The sequence below is a fragment of the Salvelinus fontinalis genome, chromosome 12 (assembly GCF_029448725.1).
Source record: "Salvelinus fontinalis isolate EN_2023a chromosome 12, ASM2944872v1, whole genome shotgun sequence".
Taxonomy (NCBI): Eukaryota; Metazoa; Chordata; class Actinopteri; order Salmoniformes; family Salmonidae; genus Salvelinus; species Salvelinus fontinalis.
The window spans coordinates 27,611,442-27,627,722 of NC_074676.1; the positions used below are offsets into that span (position 1 = coordinate 27,611,442).

The following is a 16,281-nucleotide window of genomic DNA, read 5'->3' on the forward strand; positions in this document are numbered from 1 at the left end:
TCGCGCGTAATGGACGCAGATGAAGTCTCCGTGGTATTAACTGGGCTGTGTTACTTTTAAAGTTGTATTTCGAAGTTGTATTAGGCTGTTGTATGTTTAATTGACAGCTAAGCAAATGTAAGCTTCTGCTATGTAGGCTATTGTTTGGCTACTGGAATGGAAAGCGCTGGTGTTCCCCTTTGTACAGTTCCTTTCAGAGAGTACTTGGTAAATCCTAGTTGGCAGGCAGCTCAGGTAATGTAACATGTTGGATATTTCAATTGAATGTGTACATTTAATTCAATACATTTAATTATTGTGCAAACTACATATACCATGTCCTGCATTTGCAATAGGGTTTGGAGAAGGTTGGACTGGGAGAGAACATGAATATCTATATTAAAGAGGTACCTGTGAGCTACATCAAATCACAGCAGGTGATAGTTGGCATGTGGGAAACGGTTAACCCAAAGGTAAATATGCAAACCATGATGGGGGGTGAGTTATATGAGTTATATTAACAGTCAAATAACTAAAATATGTTTTGCTTCTTTACCTGTGTCTATACTGCTTTTCAGCCCCATTACTGTACAGTACTCACATGTAAAGGTTGACTTACTGACTTTTCTCTGTGATTCCCTGTTTGCCATACACCTTGGAATAGCCCCGGGCTCTAGAGGCATCTCTCTGGAGCAGACAGGCAAGAACCATGGTTACAGAGATAGAGATGTGTGCCTTTTGTCCTGTTAATCATTGCTGCATTGAGGGAGGACTAGATAGACTAGACTCAATCATAGACATGAGGTCCCTCTCCAAGGACCTCAAACAAATGGGTCTGGATGTCATCTACTCAAGGGACGCAGGAAGGTAGGGTTCCATATATCCCAGATATACTGTACATTAATAGTAAAGACAACGATTTGTAAGGCATTCCCTCTTATCCAGGTACCTGTGTGATTTTGTGTATTTCTGCTCTCTGCACCATGGCCATGGGAGGGCAGCCTTCATCCATGTGCCAGCCTCAGGCAGCCTGGCCACTCCTGAAAGACTGGTACCACTGCTGCAGACTGTCATTCAGGCCATGCTCAACCAGCTGGAGGCCCTACAAACAGCCAAAGACCACATGACAACTGTCTCCAAGACTCCCGAAGCCCAACCATGGCTACCTCAGGCATAGTGCACACAGGAGATGATCCATGACCGGTTAGATCATCCCACTCGTATTGTTACTATTCATACTGTATCAATGTGTTGTAAACAGTAAGTCATTCTGCTAAATATACAAGTATGGAATATAGTCAGGTATGTTGTGATGTGGATAACTGTCAGCGATTGGGTGCAGAGATGTAGCGGAGTCAGGCACAGGACACAGGTTTGAGCAAAACAACTGAGTTTACTCATAAAAAGGCAAGCAATATTCCAATAAGGAAAATACAGAGAGAATAACACCTACACGAACCACTAAGACCCCAACAATCACGGACAGAACAGAAAGGTATGCCAGAGGGTTAAATAAGGAACATATGGGAATTGAAACCAGGTGTGTGTAATACAGACAAAACAAAACGAAAATGAAACATGGATCGGTGGTGACTAGAAAGCCGGTGACGTCGACCGCCGAACACCACCCGAACAAGGAGGGGCCGACTTCGGTGGAAGTCGTGACAATTTTTGATTTATTTATTTATTTCACCTTTATTTAACCAGGTAGGCAAATTGAGAACACGTTCTCATTTACAATTGCAACCTGGCCAAGATAAAGCAAAGCAGTTCGACACATACAACAACACATGGTTACACATGGAGTAAAACAAACATACAGTCAATAATACAGTGAAAAATAAGTCTATATACAATGTGAGTAAGTGAGGTGAGATAAGGGAGGTGAAGGCAAACAAAATATATATATAAATAAATAAAAATATAAAAAAAGGCCATGGTGGCGAAGTAAATACAATATAGCAAGTAAAAAAACACTGGAATGGTTGGTTTGCAGTGGAAGAAAGTGCAAAGTAGAGATAGAAATAATGGGGTGCAGAGGAGCAAAAATAAATAAATGAATACAGTAGGTAAAGAGGTAGTTGTTTGGGCTAAATTATAGATGGGCTATGTACAGGTGCAGTAATCTATGAGCTGCTCTGACAGCTGGTGCTTAAAGCTAGTGAGGGAGATAAGTGTTTCCAGTTTCAGAGATTTTTGTAGTTCGTTCCAGTCATTGGCAGCAGAAAACTGGAAGGAGAGGCGGCCAAAGGAATAATTGGTTTTGGGGGTGACCAGAGAAATATACCTGCTGGAGCGCGTGCTACAGGTAGGTGCTGCTATGGTGACCAGCGAGCTGAGATAAGGGGGGACTTTACCTAGCAGGGTCTTGTAGATGACCTGGAGCCAGTGGGTTTGGCGACGAGTATGAAGCGAGGGCCAGCCAACGAGAGTGTACAGGTCGCAGTGGTGGGTAGTGTATGGGGCTTTGGTGACAAAACGGATGGCACTGTGGTAGACTGCATCCAATTTATTGATTAGGGTATTGGAGGCTATTTTGTAAATGACATCACCGAAGTCGAGGATTGGTAGGATGGTCCGTTTTACAAGGGTATGTTTGGCAGCATGAGTGAAGGATGCTTTGTTGCGGAATAGGAAGCCAATTCTAGATTTAACTTTGGATTGGAGATGTTTGATGTGAGTCTGGAAGGAGAGTTTACAGTCTAACCAGACACCTAGGTATTTGTAGTTGTCCACATATTCTAAGTCAAAGCCGTCTAGAGTAGTAATGTTGGACAGGCGGGCAGGAGCAGGCAGCGATCGGTTTAAGAGCATGCATTTAGTTTTACTTGTATTTAAGAGCAATTGGAGGCCACGGAAGGAGAGTTGTATGGCATTGAAGCTCGCCTGGAGGGTTGTTAACACAGTGTCAAAAGAAGGGCCAGAAGTATACAGAATAGTCGTAGAGGTGGATCAGAGACTCACCAGCAGCAAGAGCGACATCATTGATGTATACAGAGAAGAGAGTCGGTCCAAGAATTGAACCCTGTGGCACCCCCATAGAGACTGCCAGAGGCCCGGACAACAGACCCTCCGATTTGACACACTGAACTCGATCAGAGAAGTAGTTGGTGAACCAGGCGAGGCAATCATTAGAGAAACCAAGGCTGTCGAGTCTGCCGATGAGGATGTGGTGATTGACAGAGTTAAAAGCCTTGGCCAGGTCAATGAATACGGCTGCACAGTATTGTTTTCTTATCGATGGCGGTTAAGATATCGTTTATGACCTTGAGCGTGGCTGAGGTGCACCCATGACCAGCTCTGAAACCAGATTGCATAGCGGAGAAGGTATGGTGGGATTCGAAATGGTCGGTAATCTGTTTGTTAACTTGGCTTTCGAACACCTTAGAAAGGCAGGGTAGGATAGATATAGGTCTGTAGCTGTTTGGGTCAAGAGTGCCCCCCCCCCCCTTTGAAGAGGGGGATAACCGCAGCTGCTTTCCAATCTTTGGGGATCTCAGACGACACGAAAGAGAGGTTGAAAAGGCTAGTAATAGGGGTGGCATCAATTTCAGCAGATAGTTTTAGAAAGAAAGGGTCCAGATCATCTAGCCCGGCTGATTTGTAAGGGTCCAGATTTTGCAGCTCTTTCAGAACATCAGCTGACTGTATTTGGGAGCGAGAGAAATGGGGAAGGCTTGGGCGAGTAGCAGAGGGGAGGGCAGTGCTGTTGACCGGGGTAGGGGTAGCCAGGTGGAAAGCATGACCAGCCGTAGAAAAATGCTTATTGAAATTCTCAATTATAGTGGATTTGTCGGTGGTGACAGTGTTTCCTATCTTCAGTGCAGTTGGAAGCTGGGAGGAGGTGTTCTTATTCTCCATGGACTTTACAGTGTCCCAGAACTTTTTTGAGTTTGTGTTGCAGGAAGCAAATTTCTGCTTGAAAAAGCTAGCCTTGGCTTTTCTAACTGCCTGTGTATATTGGTTTCTAGCTTCCCTGAAAAGTTGCATATCACGGGGGCTGTTCGATGCTAATGCAGAACGCCAGAGGATGTTTTTCTGTTGGTTAAGGGCAGTCAGGTCAGGAGAGAATCAAGGGCTATATCTGTTCCTGGTTCTAAATTTCTTGAATGGGGCATGCTTATTCAAGATGGTGAGGAAGGCATTTAAAAAAAATATCCAGGCATCCTATACTGACGGGATGAGATCAATATCCTTCCAGGATACCTCGGCCAAATCGATTAGAAAGGCCTGCTCGCTAAAGTGTTTGACAGTGATGAGTTGAGGTCGTTTGACCGCTGACCCATGATGGATGCATGCAATGAGGCAGTGATCGCTGAGATCTTGGTTGAAAACAGCAGAGGTGTATTTGGAGGGCAAGTTGGTTAGGATGATATCTATGAGGGTACCCGTGTTTACGGAATTGGGGTGGTACCTGGTAGGTTCATTGATAATTTGTGTGAGATTGAGGGCATCAAGCTTAGATTGTAGGATGGCTGGGGTGTTAAGCATGTTCCAATGTAGGTCGCCTAGCAGCACGAGCTCTGAAGATAGATGCATTTTTGGTGGTCTTCCTAAGCCAGGATTGAGACACGGCTAAAACACATGCACAAAGGCGGAGGTAGCAGTCCTGCTGCTGGGTTGTTGCCCTCCTACGGCCTCCTCCACGTCTCCTGATGTACTGGCCTGTCTCCTGGTAGCGCCTCCATGCTCTGGACACTACGCTGACAGACACAGCAAACCTTTTTGCCACAGCTTGCATTGATGTGCCATCCTGGATGAGCTGCACTACCTGAGCCACTTGTGTGGGTTGTAGACTCCGTCTCATGCTACCACTAGAGTGAAAGCACCGCCAGCATTCAAAAGCCAAAAACCAAAACATCAGCCAGGAAGCATAGGAACTGAGAAGTGGTCTGTGGTCACCACCTGCAGAACCATTCCTTTTTGGGGGTGTCTTACTAATTGCTTATAATTTCCACCTTTTGTCTATTCCATTTGCACAACAGCATGTGAAATTTATTGTCAATCAGTGTTGCTTCCTAAGTGGACAGTTTGATTTCACAGAAGTGTGATTGACTTGGAGTTACATTGTGTTCTTTAAGTGTTCCCTTTATTTTTTTGAGCAGTGTATATAAAGATATGCGAAGAAAGGTGTAAATATATATATATACAGGACACGACAATACAAGGACAAAATGACGTTTGAACTGCTATGCCATCTTGGAACCTTTAGAATAACGTATAACGTACAACAATAAAGTATAACTCATAAGCAATCAGTCATGACAGCAAGTCATCTTTCTCATTCACTTTTTTATTCAAATTTTAAGAAAAAAATACAAGAAATTCTCATAGATACACATTAAGAGAATGGCTTGTCAAAAAGACACCATCTCAACTACCGTATACGTGTGAAAAACCAGGAGGCCTCAGATACAGAACTTGCAAAAAGACAGAGTCTAGCCAAGCTGTTTAACCAAATCTATTTGCCAATCATTGAAATGACATAGAGATTCAGATTTTGTGAAAGTATAGGTAAATAAAAACGAAGTAAAATCTTCTCAGTAGATCAAGGCCCCTTTTTGAAGTTGTCGGAATGCAAAGCAGAACAACAGTGCCTGAAAAATTATACTGATAAACCTCAAGCTCATTATTGCGATTTGATTGCATGGATGCATCTTCTATAAACCTGAGGTTTGCATATAGAACATTCTGAAGAAAATACAATTACAATTATATTAATAATAATTGAAATGCAACCTTCTCAGTCAATCTTATCTCCATGTTTGCAAATTGGCAATGCAAAAAGAAACCATTTCTCTACTGTAAACAACTCTTCTTAAAACTCTAGTCATGCTATTTACTCTCTGCCATGACTACCCGTAATCTACTGGACATGCCTGTATTATTTATGTCCATGTATCTACTTGAGTTGTGGTTATAATAGGTATGTAACCTTCTGGTAACTAAGGAACACAGCCAGCATTCCAAGAAAACAAATAATCACTTCGCAACAGGCCAACCCTTTAACCCATTTTGATAACTGAAAAAAAGAAGAAATAAATATCACATGTCTCTATCTTTTATCATTACAGACACCAACACTAGAAACAATACATCTAAATGTGAAACACTCCCATCCATTATACTGTACTCAACAACAGAAGCACAGGGCCCTTGTTAAAAACTGTGATCTGAATTATTTCTTAAAAATCTGGAAGGGTATATATATATATATATATAGCCATTTGTTTCTGCCAATGTGCCATTCATCCAAACAAGTCTCTTTTGCTGCAACCCCCCCCACCCCCCACGGTTTTACAGCCTAAAAAAAGTATAACTTCAAAATATTGAACACGTAAGCCTTCCAGGTTTTGTTGAGCTGTGAACCAAAAACCTTTCTCCATTCCGCTCCATAAATCAGAATCATGTTTATATGCCCACAACTCCACTTGTCTTTTTCTCTACAAAATCAGAGCTCCACCTTTCTATGAACCTTAATGACAAAGACCTTTTGATGAGAATGTGAGGTCTAAATCCAAACACTTCCATTGATATTGGCCCAGTCTTAGAGGATTTACACCCACAGATTGAGACACCCTTTATTGAAGCAGCGCCATTATCAGCAGCAGTAGAATAGAGAAAGCAGGGGGTGCAGTCTAAAGACTAATCACAATGAGGAGAATAATGAAGATTACAATGAAGGGACATTAACATCAACTACCTCAACATCTGAGTCTATTCAGAGTTTAAGTCTATTCCAAGCCAATTGGAACGGGTTAAAAAATCTTAACAGGGGACAAAAAAAATACTACAATATTTGAATGTGGGAGCTTTGTAGGTGCTATTTAGAAAAGTGAGTCATTAGGAGCAGGTGGATAGGATGGAGAGATTAGATGATGAAGGAGTACAGAGGAACCAACAGTGTCATGTCTGTCAGATGCATGAGGAGGTGGAGCAGCAGCAGACGGCTGGAGATGTTCTTTCTACAGTTGGTCTGCTTTGAGACATCCCTCCCAGGACAGAGTATGTGGTGTCTTAACCTGTGTTTGCCTTCATGTACCACAATTACTCCATATCGACCTAATATCTCTCTAAGGCCAGTTATTTCCACACTCAACTGCTCCCAGCAACATAAGGGACAAAGCATATTTTCGCATTTGTAGCACTGACTTTGAGAACTTGTGGGGCTATTGAGTGTAGGAGTATGTGAGTATGGTTTATGTTGTCTTCACCAAGAGGGTTTCACAGAAATAACTGCCGTCAGTTTTACTTTAGGGGAAATCAGTACTTTACATAGGATATTAGCAATAACCATTTTTACAAGAAGAAATGTGTAAGCTGAAACCAAAAGCCAGTGTTGGCAAACATTCTACAGGAGTTGTTTCGATGTCAGTAGTGGTTTAGTTATCCAGAATTCAGGCTAAAGCCAAACATCCTCTGATCTACCTTGTTTTCCAATATACAGTATATTACAATAGCAAAGGATTTCTGTCTTGCAAAATGTCTTGAGTGATTAAAGATGATAAATGCAATGTTTCCCATTTTTTGTTTTAAAAAAATTGCTTGACTCCAACATACTGATTTGTTTGAAATTTACCTAAATACATAGATACAATTGAAAATAAAGAAGTTATCGTTCATCTTCACCCTTCTTGGCAGCTGTATGATCTGAGGATTTCTTGTTGTGAAATCCTTGTTTCCGGAGGAGGGGAGATGGGATTTCTGCAGGGTGTAGCTACATATGAGGACACCGAGGTCCAGACCTCCGTAATTATGTTGAATTCAAAAAAGGAACTCTCAACTTACTGTTGAGAGTTAGAATAATAGAATACATAAGGTGCAATTTTGAAACTTGGCTGTGCATCAGCAGTTTCTCTCTTGTTTATATGTCACTGACAGTCACTCAATCAGCCCATGTCAGAAAACATTGTAGATTGGTAAATTAGTCTCATTAGCTATCTAGACTTGTAGTAATCATGGCCAAATTACTGACCGGGAACGCAGTGCACGTACCCAGGGGCCCAGACCTCCAAGGGGTCTCCATTGATTTTGTTAGTTACTCTCACTCCGATATCATATTAACATGGCATAAGTCATGTGTAGAATTGCAGGAAATTAACTATAAAACTGCAACAACAAAAAAAGTTCTGTATAGCAAACATATTTGTTCACCTTTGTTAATAAAATACTTTTTCTGCTAAACAACTCTGTGCATTTTCAATTATAGTTTTTAATCTAATTGTATAACTAGTAGGCTATGTATTTGTAGATCGACTGAGGTGAATGAAGCTACAGCAACCAATATGACAATGGTTGTTTTTGCTGTTCTCCAAATAGAAATTTACAGTTTTTAAATTGTATAGAAATGCAGTAAATGAGATTCAACTTTATTAAAATGTCTTGGCTATGGCCCTGGATGTCTGAGGTGGCTGTGTCCTTCTCTCTACCAATACATACTGTACTGTGACTTTGTGTAGCCTACTGTAAACCCTTCCTATCACAATAGTCATTTGATGTTATTCTAAGTTAGCATTATTAGGTAACCAGGTTAGCATGTTAGCGCTCAAACCATGAGTCGGACTTAAGCCATTTCCTGAGAAATACAGGCCAGACAATGTCTTTTATTAAATAAAACCTGTAACATAATCTGTACCACATACATTAAAAATCCTCATACTTTCAGTTAACTACCAACATACTTTATTTTCTATTTAAAATCTTTGGACCAGCAGAAAATTGAGTTGATACAGAAATCGTTAAGCATATGGGACTAAATAGAATTAGAACCACCCTAGCTACATCCCATCTCCACTCCAACCTAGGTGTGTGTGTGGTGTGTATTGATAATGAGGTCTACCCGGATCCAGAGGACTGTGAGGTTACCTTATACAGACTAATGAGAAAAGGTGAGATGTACTTTTGTTTTCATACACATACATATATTTTAAAAGAGTGAGGTAGATATATACTTGAAGGGAAAAAAAGAAAAACATCCCCAGTCATGACACCAAAGAAAATACATATAAAAAAATCCAACTTTATACTGAATCATGGGGCCTTTATACAGTGATTTAAACTGATATCACAAAAGGAAAATAAAAAAATAAATAACAATCCTACAGAGAACCTTCAAAGAAGGAAAAAATAATCACCAAGCAACACTTTTTCAAAAGGATAAGTGCTTCAAAAACATTTTTCATACCGACACCCCCACTAACACCTATTCCATTCATGACATTGAAATGTGACCACTTCCCTGGACTTTAACCCATCCTTATTTGGTTTACAGATGCCATGTTTAAGGAGAATAACAACAGAAACTGTTTTCACTTTCATCATAAGAGAATGAGTATGACAGCAGAAATGAATCGAATGATAAAGGAGAATAAGCAGTAATGCTGCGTTTGAAATCTAAGACACAAAAAGAGAACCATGATTATGGATGAGTGTTCTTTGAGGGGATGGTGAGTGGTTGGGATAATTAAGGCAAACAAGACAACCCAATTAGCCCTATTAATTGAGAGGCAGGAAAATGGATGGGTTAAAACACCAGATGCAGTAGAAAAAAAGAAGGTCCTGTGTAACTAATCCTGACTTCAAAAGGAGGCACTGGGGGAGGCAGGTATACTGTACATTTCAGTGTGGGGCTGGAGGGGAGGGGAGAGGGCACTATTGGACTCGACAGAGGTGAAACAAGCAGAGGACAGTAATGAGAATGTATGGAGAAAGCAAAACCTTTACTTCGACCTGAGATTGAGTTGCACCTAGGGGGGAATAACTGGGCGCAGTGCTAGACAACTGGTACAAGAAGGGTGACAAACGTACACGCTCACACATGGAGCTAAGGTGTCCATTCAAACTAATAATAATAATAACAATAATAATATAGAAATCTACAAAAAAAGAATGCAAAGGAAAACATGTTCATAAAAAAGTTAAAGGCAATGGAGAATATGTGGTGATACAGACAACCTTCTGGGGTAAAGAAGAGAGAAAAGTCATTTTATATCTAAATTATCATTTTCTTTGCTTGGAGAAGTATGACGCATAAGAAATGGACTGTAGTGGAGATCATAAACTATTAAACCTGAAGAATTTCTTTATATATATATATATATATAACATCTAAAAAAGAAAAATAATAAAATAGCAGCTTCATTCTGTACAGGTGAACATCTGAACAGTACAAAAGTTATAAAAGTGACAAACCAATGATGTGTGTGAAAATGATCCTAAGGTCTAACATACAACTGTAAGACCTTTATATAAATGTTTGAATTGTACAGAGAGACTAATGACGAGTCTATAAAAGATCTGCTGCGTACAATGCCTCGCATGCTTTTAGCAGACGTATGTATAGTCACAAGGTGAAGTTCTGTTGAGTCCTTTAGTTCTCCTTGTATTAGAACTGATCCAATACCTTCCACTTCAGGTATGTTTCTGTATGTGTTGCATTTTTGGCGCCAAGTCCTTTTTGCTCAATGTCTCTGTTGGTGATGTTGGTGTTTTCATCTCTCAGATGACACATACAATAGAAGAGGAATCCAATAAGGGCTCTGATGTAACTCGGGGAAAAAACAAGAGAAAACAGGCAAATTCCTTTTACAATTTGATTGTAATTGTGAAGTAGAAAACAAAATAAACAGCAATTTGGGTTTTTTAGGATGCTTGATTATGTTTCTCTCCATGTCAAATCAAAAGGACAAATGAAGAGCAAGAAGGAGAAAACTACTAACTTTGATTTGGCAAAAAATGTGTCCAATTCACAATTGCCCTCCCTCTATCATCCCTACCCACTCCTGAAATCATTCCAGGAATATTTACAGGAAAACCAATTATCCTAGTCCAGAACACATCAATGTCTGAAATGTGGGAGAAGTATACAGATGAAAATAGGTTTGTAAGAGGAGCTATATCTTGCTGTCGAGAGAATTATGTGTTGGTATAGAAATACAGTGCATTTGGAATGTGTTTGGACCCCTTGGCTTTTTCCACATTTTGTTATGTTACAGCCTGATTCTAAAATGGATTTTTAAAAATCCTCATCAATCTACACACAATAACCCCTAATGACAAAGCAAAAACTATTTTTTAGACATTTTAGCAAATCTATTAAAAATGAAAACATTTAATTACATTTACATAAGTATTCAGATCCTTTACTCAGTACTTTGTTGAAGCACCTTTGGCAGCGATTACAGCCTCAATTATTCTTGGGTATGATGCTAAAAGCTTGGTACAAATGTATTTGAGGAGTTTCTCCCATTCTTCTCTGCAGATCCTCTCAAGATCTGTCAGGTTGGATGGGGAGCGTCGCTGCACAGGTATTTTCAGGTCTCTCCAGAGATGTTCGATCGGGTTCAAGTCGGGCTCTAGCTGGGCCACTCAAAGACATTCAGAGACTTGTTCCAAAGCCACTCCCGAGTTGTCTTGGCTGCGTGCTTAGACTTTTCCCGGGCAGGTTTTCATCAAGGATCTCTCTGTGCTTTGCTCCGTTCATCTTTGCCTTGACCCTGACTAGTCTCCCTGCCGCTGAAAAACATCCTTCACCGCAGCGATGGTACCAGGTTTCCAACAGACATGACCCTTGGCATTCAGGCCAAAGAGTTCAATCTTGGTTCATCAGACCAGAGAATCTTGATTCTCATGGTTTGAGAGTCCTTTAGGTGCCTTTTGGCAAACTCCAGGCAAGCTGTCATGTGCCTTTTACTAAGGAGTGGCTTCCGTCTGGCCACTCAACCATAAATGTCTGATGGAGTGCTGCAGAGATGGTTGTCTCCTATCTCCACAGAGGAACTTTGGAGCTCTGTCAGAGTGACCACCCGGTTCTTGGTCACCTCCATGACCAAGACCCTTCTCCTCCGATTGCTTAGTTTGGCCGGGTTTGGTGATGCCAAACTTCTTCCATTTAAGAATGATGGAGGCCACTGTGTTCTTGGGGACCTTCAATGCTGCAGATTTTTTTTGGTACCCTTCCCCAGATCTTGTCTCGGAGCTCTACGGTCAATTCCTTCGACCTTATGGCTTGGTTTTTGCTCTGACGTGCACTGTCAACTGTGGGACCTTATATAGACAGGTGTGTGCCTTTCCAAATCATGTCCAATCAATTTAATTTACCACTCGTGGACTCCAATCAAGTTGTAGAAACATCTCAAGGATGATCAATGGAAACAGTATGCACCGGAGCTCAATTTCGAGTCTCATAACAAAGACCAGGAATACTTGCAAAATCTATTTTTGCTTTGTCATTATAGGGTAAAAAATATCTTAGAATAAGGCTGTAATGTAACAAAATGTGGAAAAAGTCAAGGGGTCTGAATACTTTCCGAAGGCAGTATAAACACACTCAGAGATACACATTATTCTCTCAGAAATGATCTAAATGGGCTCGTCTGTTGGATTTTCTAGCAGATATGCTTCAAATTCTTTTTTAAAGTTATTGTCTCTCACTTATAATACCTGTCAGTCAGGGAATATTGATGATGTCCTTCTTTAATGATGTTTTTAAAGTAACAAATACTAAACAAGAAGTAAACCCTAGAGCTTCCCAGTGTTGTTGTTCGTTCTGAGCCACCATACTCCAAACGCTTTAGCAGGTTTCTGTGCTGTTTCTCAGTCTTGGTATTCAATAATAAATCTTGATAATATTATTTAAAAATGAAAGACTCCTACTGCAGTAGAGTAGTATAATGTGTCACTTATTCACTCATCCATCACCCCATCATAACTAAAGCAGGGGAGAAGTTTATGTTACCCTGTGTGAGAAGAGGAGGAGTGGGGTGATCTGGCTGAGGGGGGAGGAGGGGATCAGCAGGCTGAAGACTGGGGCAGTGGCAGCGCCCGCTCATTCTTGCGCCCCCCGTTCATGTGAGCGTAGTTTTGTGTATCCTCAAAGTTGGGCCGCAGCACCACCACTGGCCCGTTGGCTGATATCTGTCCTGAGTGCTTGTCCAAGGCCAGGCCTGGGGAGGCCGAGACAGAGGCAGCTGGGACTGAGGTGGAGGGAGAGCCAGGTCCCTTCAGGGTATTAGAAGGGCATTGCATTGGGGATAACTGCTGGGGAGGAGGGGGCGCTGAGCCCCCTGTGGCCCCCATGGGTCCCTGGGAGGGCAGAGGAACAGCAGTGGGGGGTCTGCTGGGTGCAGGGTCCAGTGGCACGTTCTTCATGTTCTCCACCTCCATGTCCAGCTCCTCAGTGTCCGGGGGCTTGTTCTCCTCGCTGAAGAAGAAGCTCATCTCACTGAACGGAGGCTCCAGCTCCTCCTTGAGGCTGTTGATGATCTCCAGGAAGGAGGGACGCATCTTGGGGTTGTACTGCCAGCACATCCGCATCAGCTCAAACCTAAGGGCACAAACACATTATCTCATTTATTATACATAATATGAAGGAACTAAAATATGATCCAATACATCTATCATTGCATCTTCTCACCATAAGGTGGCAGAGTGCACCAAGATAGAGCCAATGAAAATGTTTCTGATACTCACTGAAACAAACAACTTCCAGAGGTTTCTATACAAACAGCTACTGCCAACTATGCATAGAACATCAGTAAGAATCTACCATCATATACCATACTACAGCATGTGTACAACTAGACAGTAAATCATACATGAGCATACTGTGCTAGGCTAGCGACAGAACACAGAAAACATCAAAACAACACCATAAAAAGAGAATCATTACAGTTTGGTGTGGTGCTCGACCACACACCACATATTACATTATACACAAACAAGCTAAGAATACCTTCTACAGCCTACTGACATAAACCACTTAGTCATCTCCCTCTCTCCCAGCAGCCACCTCTCTATGTCCGATCCCACAACAGCCTGTACAGCTGGGTATCTCAGCCTCTCCGCACCAAAGCTTTCTGGGTAGTTCTCTCTGAAGCAGACACTTAACTTCAAAGTAAGTTTCAGCCAGCGGGAGGAAGGTTTGGTCATGGTTTGTTCTTTAGCCTCTCAGTGAGTGAGTCTCTTAAAGTTGTCTTTCAGATGGCTAAACTAAACCCCGGCTCCAAGACCTCCCATGAAAATGGCTGTAATGCTTGGAGCTGGGCAATCTGGACAATCTGTCGCTGTGTATAACTTTCGCTGATGTGAAATGAGAAAATACGCTAGAATAAATCATGTCTGCATGTCAGCACCCAGCTCCTCATCACACACAAACACATTCCAGCACAATTTCCTTTTCACATCATTTCACTCACATCACGATATGTAAATGTTGCATCGTTCACAACATTATAAATACCCAAACCAATGCAAGCCTCTATCAGAGTAGAGATAGAGAGAGCTACAAAAGAGAGCAACCTATGCTATGACAGACCATTAATAAACAGGAATCTGCAGCTGCAGGCCTGACCATTAACATGTTTCACAATCTCAGAAAATCAGTTCTTTTCATGGAGCTTTCTAACATTGGACCAAATGTCTAGTCATATTTCACCATAGAACAGTATCTTAGATATTGCCATAATTCTATCTATACTGAACTAAAATATGAACCCAACATGCAACAATTTCAAAGATTATACTGAGTTACAGTTCATATATAGAAATCAGTCATTTAAAATAAATTCATTAGGACCAAATCTATGTATTTCACATGACTGTGACTTCACATGTATTTCACATGTTGGTCAAATATACCTTAATGAAAAGCTAGGTGGGTGGATCAGAAAACCAGTCAGTATCTGGTGTGACCACCATTTGTCCCATGCAGTGTGATACATCTCCTTCGCATAAAGTTGATCAGGCTGTTGATTGTGGCCTGTGGAATGTTGTTCCAGTCCTTTTCAATGGCTATGCGAAGTTGCTGGATTTTGGTGGGAAGCGGAACATACTGTCGTACACATTGATCCAGAGAATCCCAAACATGCTCAATGGGTGACATGTCCAGGCCATGGAAGAACTGGGACATTTTCAGGTTCCAGGATTTGTGTACAGTGCATTATCATGCTGAAACATGAGGCGATGGCAGTGGATGAATGGCATTCAAATTGCCATAGATAAAATGCAACTGTGTTCGTTGTCCGTAGCTTATGTCTGCCCATACAATAACCCCACCGCCACCATGGGCCACTCTGTTCACAAAGTTGATATCAGCAAACCGCTCGCTAACACAACACCATACACACTGTCTGCCATCTGCTTGGTAGAGTGGAAAGCGGTATTCATCCGTGAAGAGCACACTTCTCCAGCGTGCCAGTGGCCATCGAAGGTGAGGATTTGCCCACTTAAGTCAGTTACGACATTGAACTGCAGTCAGGTCAAAACCCTAGTAAGGATGACAAGCACGCAGATGAGCTTCCCTGAGAAGGTTTCTGACAATTCTTTGGTTGTGCAAATCCACAATTTCATCAGCTCTCCGGGTGACTGGTCTAAGGTAAAGAAGCCAGATGTGGAGGTCCTGAGCTGGCATGGTTACATGTGGTCTGCGGTTGTGAGGCCGGTTGGAAGTACTGCAAAATTCTTTAAAACAATGTTGGAGGCAGCTTATGGTAGAGAAATTAGCATTCAATTCTCTGGCAACATCTCTGGTGGACATTCCTGCAGTCAGCATGCCAATTACACGCTCCCTCAAAACTTGAGACATATTTGCATTGTGTTGTATGACAAAACCCATTTTAGAGTGGCCTTTTACTGTCCCCAGAACAAGGTGCACCTGTGTAATGATCATGCCTTTGAATCAACTTCTATATGATATGCCACACCTGTCAGGTGGAATAATTATCTTTGCTAAGGAGAAATGATCACCAACATGGATTGCAAACAAATTAGTGCACAAAATTGGAGAGAAATAAGCTGTTTGTGTGTATGGAAAATTTCGGGGATCTTTGATTCAGCTCATGAAACATGGCACCAACAGTTTTGTTCAGTGTAGTATAGCGTATGTGTATTTAAAGTTTCACTCATCCCCATAATAATTCAGATTTTACACTGCTGTTACACGCTGTTTATTATCTATGCATAGTCACTTTACCCCTACCTACATGTACATATTACCTCAATTACCTCGACTAACCTGTGCCCCCGCACATTGACACAGTGCCGGTACCCCCTGTATATAGCCTCGTTACTGATATTTTATTGTTGCTCATTTACTTGATTAACTTTAGTTTATCTAGTAAATATATTTCTTAACTCTTATCTTTCTTTTCCATTGTTGGTTAAGGGCTTGTAAGGAAGAATTTCACTGTAAGTTTTTTTTTTTTTGACTGATTTGATACCCATACAGTTGAAGTCGGAAGTTTACATACACCTTAGCCAAATACATTAAAACTCAGTTTTCACACTTCCTGACATTTAATCATA

General features: G+C 41.4%; 2 protein-coding genes across 2 annotated transcripts in view; one reads left to right on the forward strand and one right to left on the reverse strand.

Annotated features, from left to right (window-relative positions):
* Window positions 1–156: 156 nt before the first annotated feature.
* On the forward strand, window positions 157–1,156 carry pgpep1l (pyroglutamyl-peptidase I like). The gene is given in 5 exon segments (XM_055939306.1): window positions 157–234; window positions 336–453; window positions 623–713; window positions 715–846; window positions 925–1,156. Coding segments are annotated over 5 exon segments (651 nt in total).
* Window positions 1,157–5,251: 4,095 nt separating this feature from the next.
* The window catches only part of LOC129867073 (insulin-like growth factor 1 receptor), a 181,681-nt gene continuing 170,651 nt past the window's right edge, over window positions 5,252–16,281 (reverse strand). Inside the window, exon 21 of the mRNA XM_055940230.1 lies at window positions 5,252–13,303. Within this exon, the coding sequence (XP_055796205.1) occupies window positions 12,769–13,303 (535 nt within the window). The 3' untranslated portion in view covers window positions 5,252–12,768. The remainder of the gene's footprint in view (window positions 13,304–16,281) is intronic.